Source organism: Puntigrus tetrazona, chromosome 8 (genome assembly GCF_018831695.1).
Source record: "Puntigrus tetrazona isolate hp1 chromosome 8, ASM1883169v1, whole genome shotgun sequence".
NCBI lineage: Eukaryota > Metazoa > Chordata > Actinopteri > Cypriniformes > Cyprinidae > Puntigrus > Puntigrus tetrazona.
Window position 1 is genome coordinate 4,568,008 of NC_056706.1, and position 18,554 is coordinate 4,586,561.

General features: G+C 35.7%; 1 protein-coding gene across 1 annotated transcript in view; it reads right to left on the reverse strand.

The window, feature by feature from the left end:
• plxna3 (plexin A3) overlaps nucleotides 1–18,554 on the reverse strand; it is a 145,401-nt gene that overhangs the window by 57,939 nt on the left and 68,908 nt on the right. Inside the window, exons 6-8 of the mRNA XM_043247611.1 lie at nucleotides 11,126–11,249; nucleotides 9,617–9,773; nucleotides 7,844–7,943 (exon numbers count right to left, since the gene is read on the reverse strand). Coding sequence (XP_043103546.1) covers nucleotides 7,844–7,943; nucleotides 9,617–9,773; nucleotides 11,126–11,249 — 381 coding nt within the window. The remainder of the gene's footprint in view (nucleotides 1–7,843; nucleotides 7,944–9,616; nucleotides 9,774–11,125; nucleotides 11,250–18,554) is intronic.

Below are 18,554 nucleotides of genomic sequence, written 5' to 3' on the forward strand. Positions count from 1 at the left end.
TTAATAGTGCTGTTCCAATTTTTTCAAAGCATATTCTACATAGTACAAAGTAATTAATTAAGTTCAATTAAAGTAAGTAAAATTAATTTTATTTTAACAGCCTTTGGTAGTCATGTATATTAGTGCTGTCAAGCGACAATGATTAATCACATCCAAAATAAAAGTTCTTGTATGTATTGTATGTCAGGCTAACAAATATGTTCGGTTTCTATATATATATATATATATATATATATATATATATATATATATATATATATATATATATATATTTTTTTTTTTTTTTTTTTTTTTTTTTTTTTTTCAAAATATATATTGTATGTGTGTGTGTATTTATAAGTAAAAAAAGATATTTTACTTTATTTGCTTTATTTTACTTTTTACTATATATATATATATATATATATATATATATATATATATATATATATATATATATATATATATATATATTTTTTTTTTTTTTTTTTTTTTTTATATATTTTATATGACTTAATACTTAATACTGCGTACAAATATTTCCAGGTCATTTTACCCATTTAAAGGGCATTTTCCACTAACTATATTAAATGCATATATATTATTTACATTAATAATTTCACTTAATATAATACAATAATATTATCAAATTACCAATGTTACTTATTACCAATCATATGAAATCGGCATCTACATTCGCTCGTAGGTGGCAGCAAGTGACTATTTTAATTACTGAGTCATTAAAGCCTTCGAACGATTCGTTCAGACCACTGAATCATTGACTCAAATGATTCAAACCTCAAACACGTGAATCATTCATTAAGAAAACACAGCTGCTCTGTGGGTTGCATATGCGAGACTGTTCTGCTGTGATCTTTGTTTGGAACTATTTCTATTAACCAAGTGGAGAAAACACAGTCGACAATATATCCTCTCAATAAATTCTAATTCAAATACTGATCTAAAATGTATATTAACTATTCATTTTAACTCCTGTGTTGCCCACCACAGCTGAAATCCACCCAGATTGGTGGGTGTTAATGTCAAGCCCTGTAATAAATTATTACACATATACACATACATATACACATATATACACACACACACACATATATATATATATATATATATATATATATATATATATATAAAATCCCATCCATAAAGTTTTTTGTTTAGTACAATATAAAATGTTTACAAAACTGGGCATATCATTATTTAGATATAAATTACAGCCACATGCATTTTTATTTATATATATATATATATATATATATTTATATATATATATATATATATATATATATATATATATATATATATATATGTGTGTGTGTTATAAAATGTTATTTTATATATTATATATAAATAAAACCTGCAACAAAACCAGATCTACACCCAGAAATAGAAAAAGTTGGAACTACAACTTGTTTGATATTTTCAGCAGCGCCCTAAACTCCCTGTCCTCAACTGAACCTCTGGCTCAAGTCATTAATTCCCCCAATTCTTCAAATACTTTGCCTATAAATCACTTCATTGTCCTTGGGAACATCTTGAACGAGCCCCGGGTCAGACTTAAACTCTCGTAGAGTCTCTCTCGGCGTGAATGAAGACGCCGCTGTGGAAATCTGAGCGGTCAATATGTCACAAATCCGCTCTTTCACTTCAACACACACAATTAATCCTCAAGGGCCATTGAACACCGACTTCATTCGCACCGCTTCTCAATTAGTCATTAACCCGACCCTGAAAAAGTCTTTTAGACCGCCGCCCTAATGACATTCCCAATTAAACAGTCACGTCCTGCCGAGAAACATAAGCAGGCGACACCTGTGGACTCAAATGGCGCCGCGAGAAACGAAGAGCATGCTGCGACAAGGTTTGCGGACACTTCCGGCGAGGCGTTTTTTTTTTTTTTTTTTCATCTCACGCCGTCTCTCATCTGCCACCGGTCCCGTACGGAGAGCCCACGCAATACGCCATCCTAATCACGTCCTTCCCTCCGGAGGCACGGTTCAGACCGTCTTCAGAGAGCACTCGACAGTCCGAGCACAGCACACCTGGAGCCGCATTGCTCAGTATAATCTCGTAACGCTCTCGGGAGGTAAAAAAAACAAAAAAACCCGTTCGAAACATCCCAGACGTCGGCAACGGCGCAATTAGGCCGGCCGCTTTCTCGCGCAAGCATCTCTGGCGGAACAATCGAAAGCGTACGGATTATCACGGGTCATTTAAAACGAGTTAATGCATTTTCTTTGCGGTATGGGTGCGTTTGAACCCGCCGAATCTAATATTACTGCCGACGGGGGGGAGGGTTCGGCGTGGGTGTGTTTTTTTTTTAGCGCGCTGGAAGGTAAAGATGCAAACTGGAGCTGATGGAGGAGGGCGCAGCGCTCCACTGCAGCTGAAATGCGTTGTAAATACTGCAAACCGATCTGCAAGTCTCGCCTGAAATATGCAATATGCTGTGTCAGGGGTTTGAGGCCCATCAATTCACTCGGCTTTAATTTGAGCGTGGGCTGAAAAACACAGCATGGCCAAATGGTGACACTCTGATGAAGTGAGTGCTTTACCATCGCTGGGAGTCTGGGCTGGACTTTCAGTGCAGGCAAATCTGGAGTTTGTGCACTTTGGTCGAACTGAAATTAAAAACTGGTCATGTTTAAGTTTCTAATACAAGTTTCTGGCCATGATTCAACTGTGCATATCATTACAAAGCTAATCATCACAACAAATGGTTCCTTCTCTTTATTTTACGGTTATTATGATTACACCTATTAGCTGCTTATTAGCATGCATATTACTAGAATATTAGTCATTTATTAGTGCTAATCAAGCACATATTAATGTCTTATTCTGCATCCCAACTGAACAACTACTTTACTAACTATTAAGAAGCAGCAAATTAAGAATTAATTGAGGGAAATGTCATAGTTATTCGTTTTACCTATTCTAACATGTTACCTTTTTTTCTTTTATTTTTTTTTAAATGAGCAGTAATGCAACAGTCTACCTCTAAAACAGCTTCAGAGATCATTAATCTTCCCCCAAGCCCTCTCGTCCAATCATCTGGCTCCATTCTGGTACGGAACGTCCTCTTTTCACAATCCACTCAACTCATAATGGATATAAATCAAGCCTTCACCTAAATAAATATTTATATTAATATTTTCCTTTATTTATTTTTTCCATTTTGCTTTCAATTTAATCCTTATATTTTTTATATATAAATTAAATTAAATTGCAATGTACTTTTTATTACATTATTTTTAATTACATATATTATTCTCTTTTGCTCATAACAGATCATGATTCTAAATTTACTTTATAATAGTTTAAATTAAAAATAATATATATTTAAAAATATAATTTTTTTCCCATTCAAAACATTATTGATGATCTTGTAGTTTTCAATACATCCTGACTTATACTTTCAAGACTGAATATCCAAATTACATTTATTTTACAATAACAAATGTTTTGTCCTGACTGATACTTCCAAGACTACCACGAATCATTTTTCAAATTCAACAAAACACCGCCAGATGTACATTATACCGACGATTAACAGAAACCGCAATAACACTGCAGAAAAACCAAACAAAATTTGCGAGGCATTTAAAAATAAAAATCAACAGATGTTCCCTATTGTTAAGCTCTACAGCTACTTCTTGAAAACCTACCCAACTATTCATAAAAATGGTGAGAGAGGACACAGTCGTCCTTTGATATGCACTTCCTGGTAACTTGAGGCCACGCGTATCTAGGTTGAGCAGTAAAACACAAAAGAGTTTCACATGTTTAATGAATGCCCACATTCACATCCAAAACTAACTAGCACCAAAAAGACACCCTCGCTAACAGCTGCATGGGAAGATGAAACGGAATAAAGAGCTTCGGCTTTATATAAGCCATTTCATAACTAAATATCCTGAAATGCACTCCGGCTTCCTCCCCTGCCCCCCTCTCTCGCATCACAGGTGGTCATCACCCCGCAGGAAAAGAGGAGGTTAAGAGGCGGGGCTGGGGAAGGACTTCTGGGTCTGGGTGGCCGAAGACTTGTGAGAAATAAAGATGGAGGCAGGAGGAAGAAGATGAGTGGGTGCCGTCCACCGGCGTCACCAGAGGCCAAGACAATCGAGCAGACTAAACGTTCCCACAGGGCTTTTGTGAAAACAGGAAATCTGGCACAGGCTATAGGCCGTGCTGGCAAGGTATCGGGCCTCACTCGGACGTGGGTTGCCATGGCAACTACCGAGCCCGGCTCGAAGGATCAGCACGGGCGCTTGTACTCACACACACACACACACATACATACACAGTGTAGCTTTGTGCATCTAATTTTCTACCTGTATGTGCAAAACCAAGGTGCAAATTGTCGTCACCACGTGGCGGCTCCCTCCAGTTGCCATTTTATCCTCCTTTTCTCCCCGCTTTCCTTCCTTTGATAAACTAATTCGCATTTCCCTCCCGTTTTTCCATGCAAATCACAACTGGAACGGCCTGAAATGGGCTCGGAAAAACAAAGGAGGCGCTAACAATGCGTGATTGTGCTGGCTGACTGGGTTAAGTGATGTAAAGCGCTCGAATGAAAGGAGGAGCGGGAAATAAACGAGGGGGTTCCTGTCCTCCGGGACGCACCGACCCGTCTCCACCCTCTGCATCGACTCCGCCATGACTGAAGTGCTAATAAACATAAATACATAGAGCGCGGCTCGCTCTCAGGCCGGGCTGCCAATCACAGCCGGACAGACCTGAGCGGCGTTCCATTCATAACGGTGCCTGAGCTTAATAAAATAAGCATCGACAATATTGTCTTTTTACAGCTGTGTTGTAGTCGTGTTGGTTTCGCATTTGAAAACACATTTTTTTTTATTACTGTAAATTTCACTGCATAAAGCGCTGTATAAATAACCTGACTTGAGGCGGAAGCCTAAGCGGAGAGCAAAAAATAACCCGGACCTCAAACGGAAATCGTCCCAGAAGCCAACAGCTGGACCGCACTGCAATTACACACCAGCACTAACACCTCTGGAGCAATTACACTCATTTACTGACCACAGGCGGAGCTGCAACTCGCTCTTTTTTTTTTTTTTTTTTTTTTTTTTTTTTTACCGCCAGTGGGAACTTATTGTGCGTTTCTATGGAAAATTATGATTGCTGCAGAACGTTTGCTGGTTTCTGAGAAATTTACAGATGTTTTTGTTTTCAAATGAGGTTCTCGGAACGACTTGGACAGCCAATTAAAAAAAATTCTGTGAGGAATTTTTTATTTTTTTTTTATAAAATGTCAGGATTGATGCGAAAGGTAAAAAAAAAACAAACACTGCGTATTTGCACTAGATTAAAAAAAAGACGAAAAAAAAATCATTTTCACTATATTAAAATTATTCAGCTCCATCATTTATAACACATTTATCATTTAAATTTATAATTAAAATTGTAAGTTATGATTTAGGTTTATCTAAACCACCCCAAAAAAAGGTTTTTAACCAAATAGATAGCCATTCGCTTCTAAAGTATGAAAAAAAAAGAAAAAAGAAAAATCTACAGAAGTCTACAATTAAAAGTTCGTCTACCAGCATTCTTCAAAATATCTTCTTGGAGTGGAGGGTGAGTAAATCATGACAGAAAGGAGATTTTTAGGTGAACTAGTGTTTACTATCACACTATTCCTGTTTAATACTGTAAAGCTGCTTTGATCTGTATCACAATCCCTCTAAGCATTGGCTAATGGCCCAAATTTTCCACTAAGGCAATAATGCTATCTAGTAGAGAAAAATACCGAATGTCTGTTAAGGTTATACTTCAATAATTTATCTCGCATCAGCAACCAAACTATGAAGAAACACAGCCGGTCCAATGCACATTCCATAATAAGCAAACGGGGGAAAGCGGAAGAAGACAACTTTTCTCCTACTGATTCTACGGGGCGCAAATCATGAAAATATCCATAATAGCATTTCTATAAATTCTCAAAAGATGAAACATCTGTTGCATTACAAACAATCACGTAGGAGGCATGACTAAAAATAATTGTTTTATAAAAAAAAAAACAACAACATTTATTTAGCTAGATTTATAATGTTATTATAATATTATAACAGTAAATGTGTCATAGCAAAAAAATAAAATAATAAAATAAAGTGAAAAGGTTCCACTGAATAATATAATTACGATTCCTTTTCTTCAACAAGCATCTCGTCTCTTTCTTAAAGGATGCGCACAAAAGAAATGTTCGTGCGTCCAGAAATAACTGCTTGTTTTTGTTTCTTTTTTATATAAATTCCTTTTAATATGACAGCATCATAAAAAATTGAGTGCTGAAAAATAGACACTAATAAGGCAGCGGACACAAGGCGATGGTGAAAGGCATCCAACTAGTGCATGTTTACATACGAGAACAACTGCAGACAGATGCTAGAATGACTCTTTATACCTCGTACGCTAATAGGATAAAACTCCTCTTGATGTATAAAACAGTAACATTCAGAAACGTTAGGGAACATTTATTAAACGGACACAGATATTAACAGGCAAAGCTCTGATATAGGGAGATTTTGTAAAAAATATCATTTTAATAAGCACTCTAGATTAAATTATGCATGTGGTTTTGATTAAGCAAACTCGTACGCAAACACTTCCTTATCGACAAACATCTGTCTAATCCAGCTCCAGCTCTTCTGCTTTCAGTATCACGACACATCTGTGCTGTATTTGTCCGTCTCAGCAAAGCCAACTGAATTTCAGCCATCGTGATCTGACCACAAATTGACAGATTTACTTTTTATGTACCTTATCGCTACGTAATAAACAGTAAGACTTCAAAATAAGGACTTATTTAAGATTAATTGATGCATTGAGTATCATGAACAATAACATTTATAGCATTTAATTAATATTAGTGCTGGGCTAAATTTAACCAAAATAAAGGTTTTTTATATAATATATGAGTATGTGCTTTGTACATTTATTATGTATATATTTTTTTACAAATATTTGGATGAACGTGTATATTATATATATATATATATATATATATATATATATATATATATATATATATATATATATATATATATAAAAATCAATACACACACACACATATTATGCACATAAAAATGTTTAATTTGGATGCAATTAATCATCATTGCCCAGCACTAATTTATTATTTTTTTTCTCACTGTAATCATGTAATATTTTAGCATATTATTATTTTACTTCAAAATGCATTCATATTAACATTTAATATTAAATATTATGTAGAAATAGCTTTACCTGAAAACCATAAAAATGTTATTAATATTAATAATACATACTTTCCCTGCTTCAACACAATCTGTATTGTAAACAGTGTAGGGCTGAGAGATATGATGATTTTTGATCGTGGACAATAAAAAAATTCCCCTTTGCTCATTTTGGCCTAAATATCTGCCCTTCTTTTTGATTTGATACTTTACCTTGAAAGTTTTTTAAAAAAGGGAAATTAGCTTGGCATAAATCATGAAAAAAAAATAAATGATATTTTTGCTCTTTCGCCCACCCCTAATACAGTGCTATAGAAATTAAAGTGGACTTCGCCCGTGGACATCAGCTTCCTTTCATTTTCTGGCGTTTTTTAAAAACATCAATATAATTTCTTTGATGTAAAAAATGTCAGAAGCTGCGCTGGCTGTTTTAGGGGCAAGGATGTGAGGCTGGAGGAAAAGTGCTGAATCAATTGTGGGAAAGGAAAAAGAAAGCTGAATTGCTGACAATGTGGATACCGGCGGCTGTGAAGGAGACTAGTTCAATGACTCCGATCCAATCAAACCAAAGCAGAAGTTTCACACGTCACAAAGACATCTCTGACGATCGCACTTACGATTGCAAGACGCTGCAGTTGTAGAAGATGAAATCGGTGGTGATGAATTTGAGACCCGTCTCTTTGGACTTCAGAGAGAGCTTCACGACCCGTTTATCGCCTGAAAAGAACGTAAAGAGGCAGTAATGAAGAGAAAGGCGAAGAAAATGCAGCAGAAATGAAGTTAGCGTGAGAAAGGCTGTTTGAACCGGCGCTGACGGTCTAATGCAGACAGCGCAGCATCTGTGCCCCGCTCTACACATATCCTCACTAATGTTCACGTTTCTAATATATTTGATTGCGAGACCATTTATCCACTTCTTCCATCTGTGAGCGAAATGCACTTATGTTTCAAACTCAGCAACCCTTTTGCGTTCCATAATGACTACATCTCTGCCCATCAAATTATACTTGTGGGCCTCACTTCACTATAATTGACATAATATTTCCATTTGGACATGCAATAATTGTTATTAATGGGAATACCAGGCTTCCGGAGTCTAAAAGTTACCATCAGGAGATTCTGAATTCTTAGAGTACCTTAAAAACCAGACCAAAAAAAAAAAATAAAAAATGAAAAGGAGGGAAAATGAAGTAGGTCTCGAAGCTTCGGGAGAAGCTCAGAAGAGATTCACGTAATTATCAGTCATCATAAAAGGTAACAAAAAAAAAAAAAATCCCCCCACGAAATGGGAAACACGGAAAAGAAAAAAATGTAATCAAATTAAATTTTATTTCTAAAGTGCAATTTGTTTGAAGCAGCTCTGCAGAGCGGCTTAATAGACTTGCTCGGGGTAGATGTATTTCATTTGACGCAAATGAAATGCATCTTGAAATATGTTTCCACAAACTTCAAATGGACAAATAACGGTTTGTCAGCATGAAATATTTGCGTTTGCCGACACCAAATTAAATGTGGAGCACACTGATGGCTAAATGTAAAAGCAAGTCCTATTTTAAAGTCTATTATGCTGAGTGTTTGATCAAAAATACATTAAAATGGCAATTTTGTTTGGTTAAAACTGGTCAAATAACTTTCCTATTTGAATGTTCAAGCTGTGATCAAAGCTGGATTTTCATCATCATCATCACTTCAATCTTCAGTGTCACACGATCCTTCAGGAATCATTCTAATATGCTGGTTTGCTGCTTGAGAAACATTTCTAATAATTATCGATGTTGAAAATGTTGTGATGCTGGAAAGAAAACCCTATTAAAAATGAAACACTGGGAGGAACCAAGACTCAGCGGGAGGAGCCCGTGCTAAATCATTTATTATATTAGACATATGATATTATTACGATGATTAAAGAAGCCATTAATGCTGTCAGTAAATCAACCGAACGAGAGATCATCTGTCTAGGATCTTTTGCTATTTAGACCATGTCAAGGTACATGCCATATTCAGTATGAATGGATAGGTTCGACTTCAGGTTGCATTGAAAAAAAAAATAAAAATTTTTTAGTGGGCTGCAATTTCAGAAACCATGCGTTGTGTGAATTAGACATGACCAAGGACTTGTTGAATGAAGTACGCAGCCTCATATTCATTTAAATCTAATTAAACATAGTGTTTAGCTTTATTAAGAGTCTTAGTGTATAGATGATGGCTAATCCATGGAAAGGTGGAAGAAGGGTTTAGAAAATGTTTTATTCATTTACAATATTACAGCTTTTTAAGATCCAATCATATGCCAATAGAAATATAAGTTCTCCTCTTATATTATCTCCAATTTCACTCATTTCATTTCAAATAAATAAAAGCATTAATAAATGGCATTTTATGTTTCTTACCATATCCCTGGGTGACAGATGGGACGTCTCGCAGGGATGGGGACATGCAGAGGATTTGTCCTTTGGCCAGCACTTCTCCTTGACTCTCCGTTAGCTCCTCAAACACACACGTCACCCCGGCGGAGAGGTTCGGGACGTTGGCTACCTTCACACTCAGCTGGAGCACAAACACACACACGTTCTCCTGTCAGGCATGCTTGTCTCATCATCGCATGAGACACCTGATTATCATGTGTGAAAACATCCTTTTAGCACACTTCTGTAAGCATTAACGGAAAAAACTAAAATATTAAAATTCTGTCATCTGTTACTCACTCTCATGTCGTTTCAAAGCTGTAACACAGAAGGTTGAAGAATATTCTATAAACTAATATATAAACTCAAACTATAATCTCTCTCTCTCTCTCTCTCTCTCTATATATATATATATATATATACATATATATATACACACACACACACACACATATATATATACATATATATATATATATATATATATATATATATATATATATATACACACATATATACACACATATATATATATATATACACATATATACACACACACATATATACACACACATATATATATATATATATATATATATATATATATATATATATATATATATATATATATATATATATATATATATATATATATATATATACACACACATACATATATACAATGATTATTCTTAGATAATATTTTAATTAACAATATTTAGATATACAACATAAAAATTACAGCAACATTTCAATTCTAAATTCAATTCATTAACATTAGTTAACACATTAAATATAATAAACAATGATAATTTTTCATAGCATTTACTAATACAAGTTATTATTATATATTATTATTTCAAGAAATAGAAAGACTGAACAACATTCTTTAAATTCACGAACAATAATCTTCATGGTCTATAAATCTAAATCTAGAAAGTGCATAATTTAAAAAAAAATATATATATACACTTTTGCATTTCTTCTCTTCTCTAGTTGTCTAATAAATCTGGCATTGCACATCATGAATACTGCCGGCTCTCTGACAAATAGCTTTTGTTAAATGCATAAATGTAAATTTCAATACAATAAATCCCTGGCCCGCTCTTTTCCATATAATAACAATAAAAACTGGGTCTGTCAAGCTCAAAAATGACACAAAAGCACAATAAATGCATACTAAAAGTCTTCCGGTGCCATATGTTAATCTGTGTGACAGATAGATATAGTCAAGCCATTCTTTACAAAAAAATCATCCCATTTGCTGAAGCTCGACAAGCTTAGAAAGACATAAGTGTGAGTAAGTGAGCCATCCCTTTAAATAATTTCCACCTTGCGATATTTATACAGTATGTTTTTTTTAAAGCATTCACTATACTGTAAAAGCAATACTAATAAAGGAGCGTCCATAATAAAAGTGCATTATGAAGATGGTTCCAGCATACACCGAGTGATTTTTTTACGCTTCTGGAGTATCATATAAAACTCAGTCACCTGTGTGGGGCCGGAGGTCACGGACATGTTATCAGGAGTGACGGTGATGTCAACGCACTGTTTCAGCTCCGTACTGAAGTGAAGCGGCTCGGCCCACTTCTCGCAGGCTTCCTTTCTAGAGCACCTGGAAACAAACAAACAAACAAACAAACGGATGAGCAAACAGAAAGATCCCGGCCCGCACAATAGCCTGCAGTCGGCGGCGCTGGCTCGATAAGGCCCGTCTCGTTCAAGCTTCAGTGAGCAGGATTTTCCTTTTCCCTGTCCACTCAGACCAATGCATGTCAAATATCCACAGATAACCACGCTCCCCGCAAATGGATCAACAATACAAAACGCTTTTGATGCTGCCGATATGAAGCTACATGTTGGGCAGAATAGACTCGTACACAGAAAGTCTGGCAGGGTTGCTTTTATTATTTACACATGATAGTGACAAAAAACATCAAGTAATGTGGCTTGGCCGAACACTGTGAAACGTCGCAACCCGAATATCTCATGTAATTTGTGAGAGTATATCACTTCAAATGTATACGTGTTTATATTTAATACAATGCAGAATTTTTGTAAAATATATTAATCTAATTTAATCTTAAAGTAATTAATTAATTAATATAATTTATAAATCTTAAAATACCGATAAATAAAACTACAATTATTTAAACATAAAATAATATAAATATATAATAAATAATAAATATAACAAAACTAATAAACAAATAAAATAGCTTGAATGATTCATTTTAAAATATTAAAATAAACAATTATTAAGTAATTTTTACGATTCTTTGAAAAAATAGCACTACAATTATATAAATATAAAATAAATATATAATTAGATTAATTTTGAAATCTTACAATAACAATTTAAAAAAGGTTATTTAAAAAAGATTATAATATAAATACACAATTAGCAATTTAAATATAAAATGATATAAATGCAAGGATTAAGTCTTAAAATAATAAACTAATATTAAGTCATTTACATGATTCATTTGAAAAACCTAAAATAAATAACACTACAATTCTATAAATATAAGATCTAATAAATACATAATAATAAATATAACGAAGTATTAAATCTAATTTTGAAATAACAAAGACCTAATGTAATATTTTATGATTCATTTTTAAATCTTACAACAACAAAAATCTAAAATGTCTTAATTTAAATTGAATAATTTAAAATGCAAATATAACAAATAAAACTAAAATTCTGTAAATATAATATAAATGTATAATAATAATATAAATAAATATAAAATAATTCGTTACCTAATGTTTGTCTAGAATACATTAACATTGTTGAAAATGTTATATGTAAAAAATAAATAAATACGTACATTACACTAATAAATATTTTTTAACTGATAGTCAGTAATACCTAATGCACTTGATAACGTTAATGAATACAATACTAATGTAACGTTACCAAAATGTTACTCCTAAAGTAATAAGGTTAATAAGGTTATGTTCATACCACAGGGGGAAAAACTGAATCTGAAAAGTACAAAGGCGAATCAAAAGTATCGATTATCTCCTAAAAGCAAAAGAAAGCGCAGAAATCTGTAACAACGACTGCAGCGTCGACGCTCTTCATTTGTGTTTCCCGCCGAGAATCCGTGGGAAAGAGCTGGCCTGCTCTCCTCATAAGTACATCTGCAGGGAAGCTGCCAGATATTAAAGCATTCATAAAACTGGCATGTTCGTTAAACGTGTTAAGTGGAGTTAAAAGTCGCCAGCGCTCGTGTTAGCCCGCGAACGAGGAGAGTTACTCTAATGTACACAAAGCCTCATCATCACCCGACCCCGATCGTCTATTACGACAATGTTTGCGCCGCCACTCGTGACACGCCGCATTAAAATACGCCGACCCCGCTCCAAATCAACTCATATTTTAGCAACTTCAGCCCTAAACGCGCCTATTGTTGATTACCGTTATATGTCAGCGGCGAGAAGTGCAGTATAAGCTGATGATGCATAACGAGGCTCGCTAAATTAAAAGCGCTTTAATTTTGAGGCCGCTCCGGAGAGACTCTAATGAAAAACACACACGGAGGAGAGATGGAGAACAAGCCTGTGAAAGCGCGGCCGCCCCGGACGGCATCAAACACCTCAAAACTAGACGCACGTAGCTAAATATTTGCCGAAAGCCCAGGTATCTAATTCATCACGACGTCTGAGATGGCATTATTTTCCATCAGCGACAGCAAAACGTCGCATTTTTACCTCCAGCGCTCCTGCCTGTCTGGGAAATGAAGCAAGCGCGGTCGATACTGACAATGCCATTATTCACCGGCAATGCACACAGCAGTAATGATTTGTTTTCCCTTAATTATGCCCATATGTCTAAAGAAAGAAAAAAAAGAAACGGGAGCAGTCTTAATTAAAGAGATAGAAAAGGATATCTCTCGGTACATGCACCTTCAAGGCCTTCCTGCCCCTTTTTCGCTTTCGTTTTTCTCTTTTTCCCGCGTTTCGCGAAATGAGTTTTTGTCCAATTAAAGCGCACTTGTCTTTCTGGTGAACTGGAACTAATGTGATTTATGAGACGTCGCCACCTTTCTCAGGTAGGGTGCTCCCGGGGTGGTTCCCGGGACATAACGATACGACGACCCGCCGGAGTGTTACCGTATTGATCCTTCTCGACGCGCAAGCGTGTACGGCAAACAGGAACTCGACGAGGGCTGTAAATTGCCCGTGACAGGAAGCGCGGTGCAGCTGAACGGTGCTCGTGTGAGCGAGCGGTCGTTAGCGTTCGCTTTTGTTCAAAGCGACCCGTGGAACGCCGCTCAGGGACGAACGGTTGGGAGTAAGGGGATCGAAACGGTAACCTTCAAGATCGTCGTTCGTGAACCTGAAGAAGGCCGCTTCGAAGGGATCGAGCACTCGCAAATTATCGTCAAGCCATCCTTGCGCTTCGAATTCATTTGTGACCCTGGAACGCAAAACTTGTCATAAGGGACGATTTTTTGAAAGCTGAAAGATGAATGGATACGTTTCCCGTTGTCGTACGGGTTGTTATGATAGGATGTTGCATGGTCGAGATTGAACTATTCGAAAATCTGGATGCCGAGGGTACAAAAAAAAAAAAAAATCTAAACATTTAGAAAATTGGCTTTAAAGTTGTCTGTTAAATAAATACATAATATCTAACTTCTTTTGAAGGAACGCCAAAAAACGTACAATCAATCACGCCATTAATTGGCAGGGTTTTGGAGAAACCAAAAAAGGAAATTTAAATCTAGTGAAAACATCCCTATAGCCAAGCCTGGGTTGAATATGTGCATGCACAATTCACATTTATTAATCTATCAATAATTAATGCCTACTTTAATGAATGATTGAAATGTATTCATATGCTATAAAGACATATATTATCTCTATAAATATAATACATTTATATATTTATATTTGTATTTACGCAAAAATATTAAAAGTGAAGTAAATCTGAGTTGCTCTTTTTTTTAGTTAATGAAAGCACTAGAAAACAAAACAGCGTGAGATCTGGTCCACATTACTTTTTTTACTGAAAAATTCACTTGCACATGCACATATTTAAAACAGAAGATGTATTATAAATAATGATGTTAGATTACTATTGTCAAGCTTGGCACGATGCGTCTTGTTTGCGCCATGTTTGAATACGTGAAAGCAAGAATTACACATTTCACATTTATTCCTTTATCATAAATGCCTATCTTGCATGCATAAAAAAAACAAACAGAGATACTTTAGAATAAAATGATGCTAATTTACATATATATTCATTTACGCTTGCGCCGAGGAGCATTAAATAAGATATTAGAAAAAACATAAATCTCTGCGTTGCTCTTTTTCATATACTGTAACGAAACCACTGAAAAGCCCCCCAAAATTTGATTTGTTCACTGCAGATTTTAACTTGAACATCCCAACTGCACATGCACATGTTTAAACAAGAAAACCAATGGCGTTAGCAGTCACTGACGTCAATCATGGTGCAGCGCGCCTGACACACCAACTCTTAATACGTGTGTGCACAAATGACACATCTCACATTTATCCATTTACCGAACACATCCGACACGATTCACGGGAGTCATTCGGCAACAAGTGAATGAGATTTAAAAGCCACTGATATATGCTTGTCACACAAAGCTATGGTCTGACTTCAGAAGACCCGGAACGGAAAACAGCTGCTTGGATGCGCTTCAAAATACCTCCGGCCGGTCTTCCGCAGAAGAAAACGGTCACACGGGGTTTGTGGGATTGCACTTTTGGGTTAAACTGAGACTTTTATCTAAAGTCGGAGCTTCATCCGTCTACCTTTCCTCGCCGTCGCCCCATCTGAACTAGTTTGAGGGGCAGTTGTGCAACTGACTCATTTCTCCCCAGCTGAGAGCTTCTCTCTCCGAGTGCCAGCTTAGCTGTTCCAATTTCTAAGAAATCTATTATGCTTCCATATTCGGTGTCCTTCTTATGAGGATAATTCCAGGATGGTTTCCACCGGTCTCCCCCCAATTCCAGTCTGAGTAATATCGCTTTATTACTTCTAAGGTCACATTGAACCCTGCGTAAATGAAGAACTAGGGCAGAAATGGGATGAAAACCTCGAAAAACTCCAGCGGCCTTTCATGATGGAGGACTCCGATACGGCCGTCTGAGGCGTCTGGGTGGACAGATTGTTAAGATGGAGTGAGGGGTGAAAGACGGGGCGAGAGAAATCGATGGCGTGCATTAATTGATATACGTAAAGGACTAAGTGCTCCGAGAGTCTCTGGGTCAATTGTGTCTTTGACTTTGATTAGTGAGAGGAACAATGGTAGAAGCGTCCACCTGTTCGAGTGAGGGTTTATTGACAAGACAACAGTCTTTCTCTGTGCCTTTCAGGACGTCTGTCTGGTACACGACCTTTACGGTTTGCAGACATCAGTCATCAGAGATTTAAACGACGGTTTTCTTTCACTTGACTTTCCTGCTCGCTTGCAAGCTTTCAGAAACATGGTGCATTAGACTTGAAGTGATGACACTTTCCACAGTACACTCTGTTCTTGAAAATACTTTATAATGTTATAAGATGTTAATCTGTTATTCTGCAATTTGAGTCGAGACATTTAACAATGCTGGAAGCTTGAAGATGAATAAAGACTGAAGTAAAAAATGCAATGAAATGTTTCAAAAGAAAATGAGTACAGAAATCCTACCATCTTTTTTCCATTCATAGACATTTACAAAATATTTTTATAATGTTATGGTTAGTTAAATTGAAACTAAGTTACAATTAAATTTTTTGTTACTTGAAAACGAACATTAGCTGAAATAAAAGAACAAAACTAGCAATTTAGTTGAGGTAATAAAAATAAAATGTAATTGAAAAAGGTCCAAAAACGAATAAATATGACAAAAAATGACCAAAATTATATAAAGAATTCAGAATATTAATTAAAACTACCAATGTAAAATAGAACAAATATTTATAGACAACTGACTAAAGCTGTAACCAAAATTAAAACCAATTAAAATGATAACCAATTCCAAAACCAATTCAAATGATAAAAATATATAGTATATATAACCAGATGTTAAGCAACACACAAATATTGTGTTATTTATTATATTAATTTATTACAGTATCAATAAGTATTTCAAATGTACAATATTCTGTAATAAAAATAATGCGGATGCACATAGGTTCGTATCACACATCGAATACATATTTTTGTATATGGCCGAAAAGAAAGATATAAATACACAAAAAAAGGGCCTATTAGAAGACGCAGTGTTGCGTTTTTGTGAAACCAACGACATCTTGAAAACACTGGATTCACAAACATTTGGAGAGCTGAATGGTATTTCTGAAAGCAGGAGAAGCTCTAAAACATGCTCCAGATGAATGAACGTCTTAATGACGTGCGCGTATCAGCCCTCCAGCACAATTAGCACAAGCCCGCAGTAGCGCGCTAGCTGCGAGTACACCTAGAGCCGCCGCTGAGGTCAACCAGTAAATGTGCAGTCATTGAAAGACCCGACCATGAATAGAACATTAATGAACACCGAGGGACACTCGTGAGAGCGTCTACAGAGACGCGAGCGCTCTTAACAAACACAGCAACTCGACCGAACCTACGACAGATCCATCACATCAGACGAGCGCGCAATAATAGGCCTGCTAAAGCTTTTAACCACAGTCCTTTCTACCAGACAGTGTACTGCTAATTTTCCCGAATCCACAAGAGCCCTTCGGTAGGAACAGTAATACAATACAAACTCCACCAAATGGGGCTGATTTGAATTACACTGCAAACCCATCTTCCAGCTTCCCCTCGTTGCCATGGACACAAACCATTTCCAGAGGTACACTTTGGCGCTTTTTCTCCCCCAACCCCTGCCCCCTTCTTCCACTCGGTCTCTCTCCCTTTTGGCTCGGCCATGTCGGTGGCTAGAGGCTAAAGAGCTCTCGGGGAATTGAATACGAAGCCAAGACAACAAGGAGAAGAATAAGATGCAGGTCAGAGCCGCCCCCTGTCCCCTCCCGAGCCAAAAAACCAGTACGCTTTTGGCAGCGGCTGACGGTGAAAGGCATCTCTCATGGCAACGGTGCACGGCGCGTTTCCCCGAGGAGAGCGAGTACTGGCAAACAAAACGAGCCGGACGCGATGAAAGGCCTGAGAAACATGGGCTTACATATGTGTGTTTAACAAAAGCGGGCCACACGCGTTCAGAAGGAGTTTGAACTGTCGATGAACCCTGAAACATCAGACAAACACACTCCAAACATTACATTTCGTAACGAAATGCATGCGTCTTGAACGCGCCAAATCAATCACGTTAAAATGAAATCGAATGTACTATAAATTAGATCACAAAACACTAACATGCACAAACATACTACACGTAATATGTAATAAATATCACATTGCGAATATATTCTATAACAATATTAATCAGAATATAGAATATACTACACATTTTAAAAAATTGGAAAAATATAAATGTTTATTTGTCGCATTTATATTTTTTTTGTATATTTTTTTAATTTTAAAAATGTTTTATATAATTCTAATTGATCAATTTTAGTTATAATTCTAAAATATTTTTTATAATTTAATTTTGTTATTGTACAATTAAAAATAATTTTATTATAGAAGATGTGTACATATACATACATTTATTATATACATTCAAATATGTCTGTCTATATAGATTTAAATTCTCTGTGTAACTAATAATTAATAATTCAGCATGTTACTTTCTTTATTCATGCAGCTGTTTGTGAAATGTACAATATTTTTTGGCGTACATTATGTATATATTAGTATTAATGGGTACATTGATTTTTATACAAAAAAAATTGACATAATATTTTTCACACAATAAATATTGACATAATATTAATATATTGATAGCACCATTTATTAATTGCACACTAAGTTTAATATTTCAGATT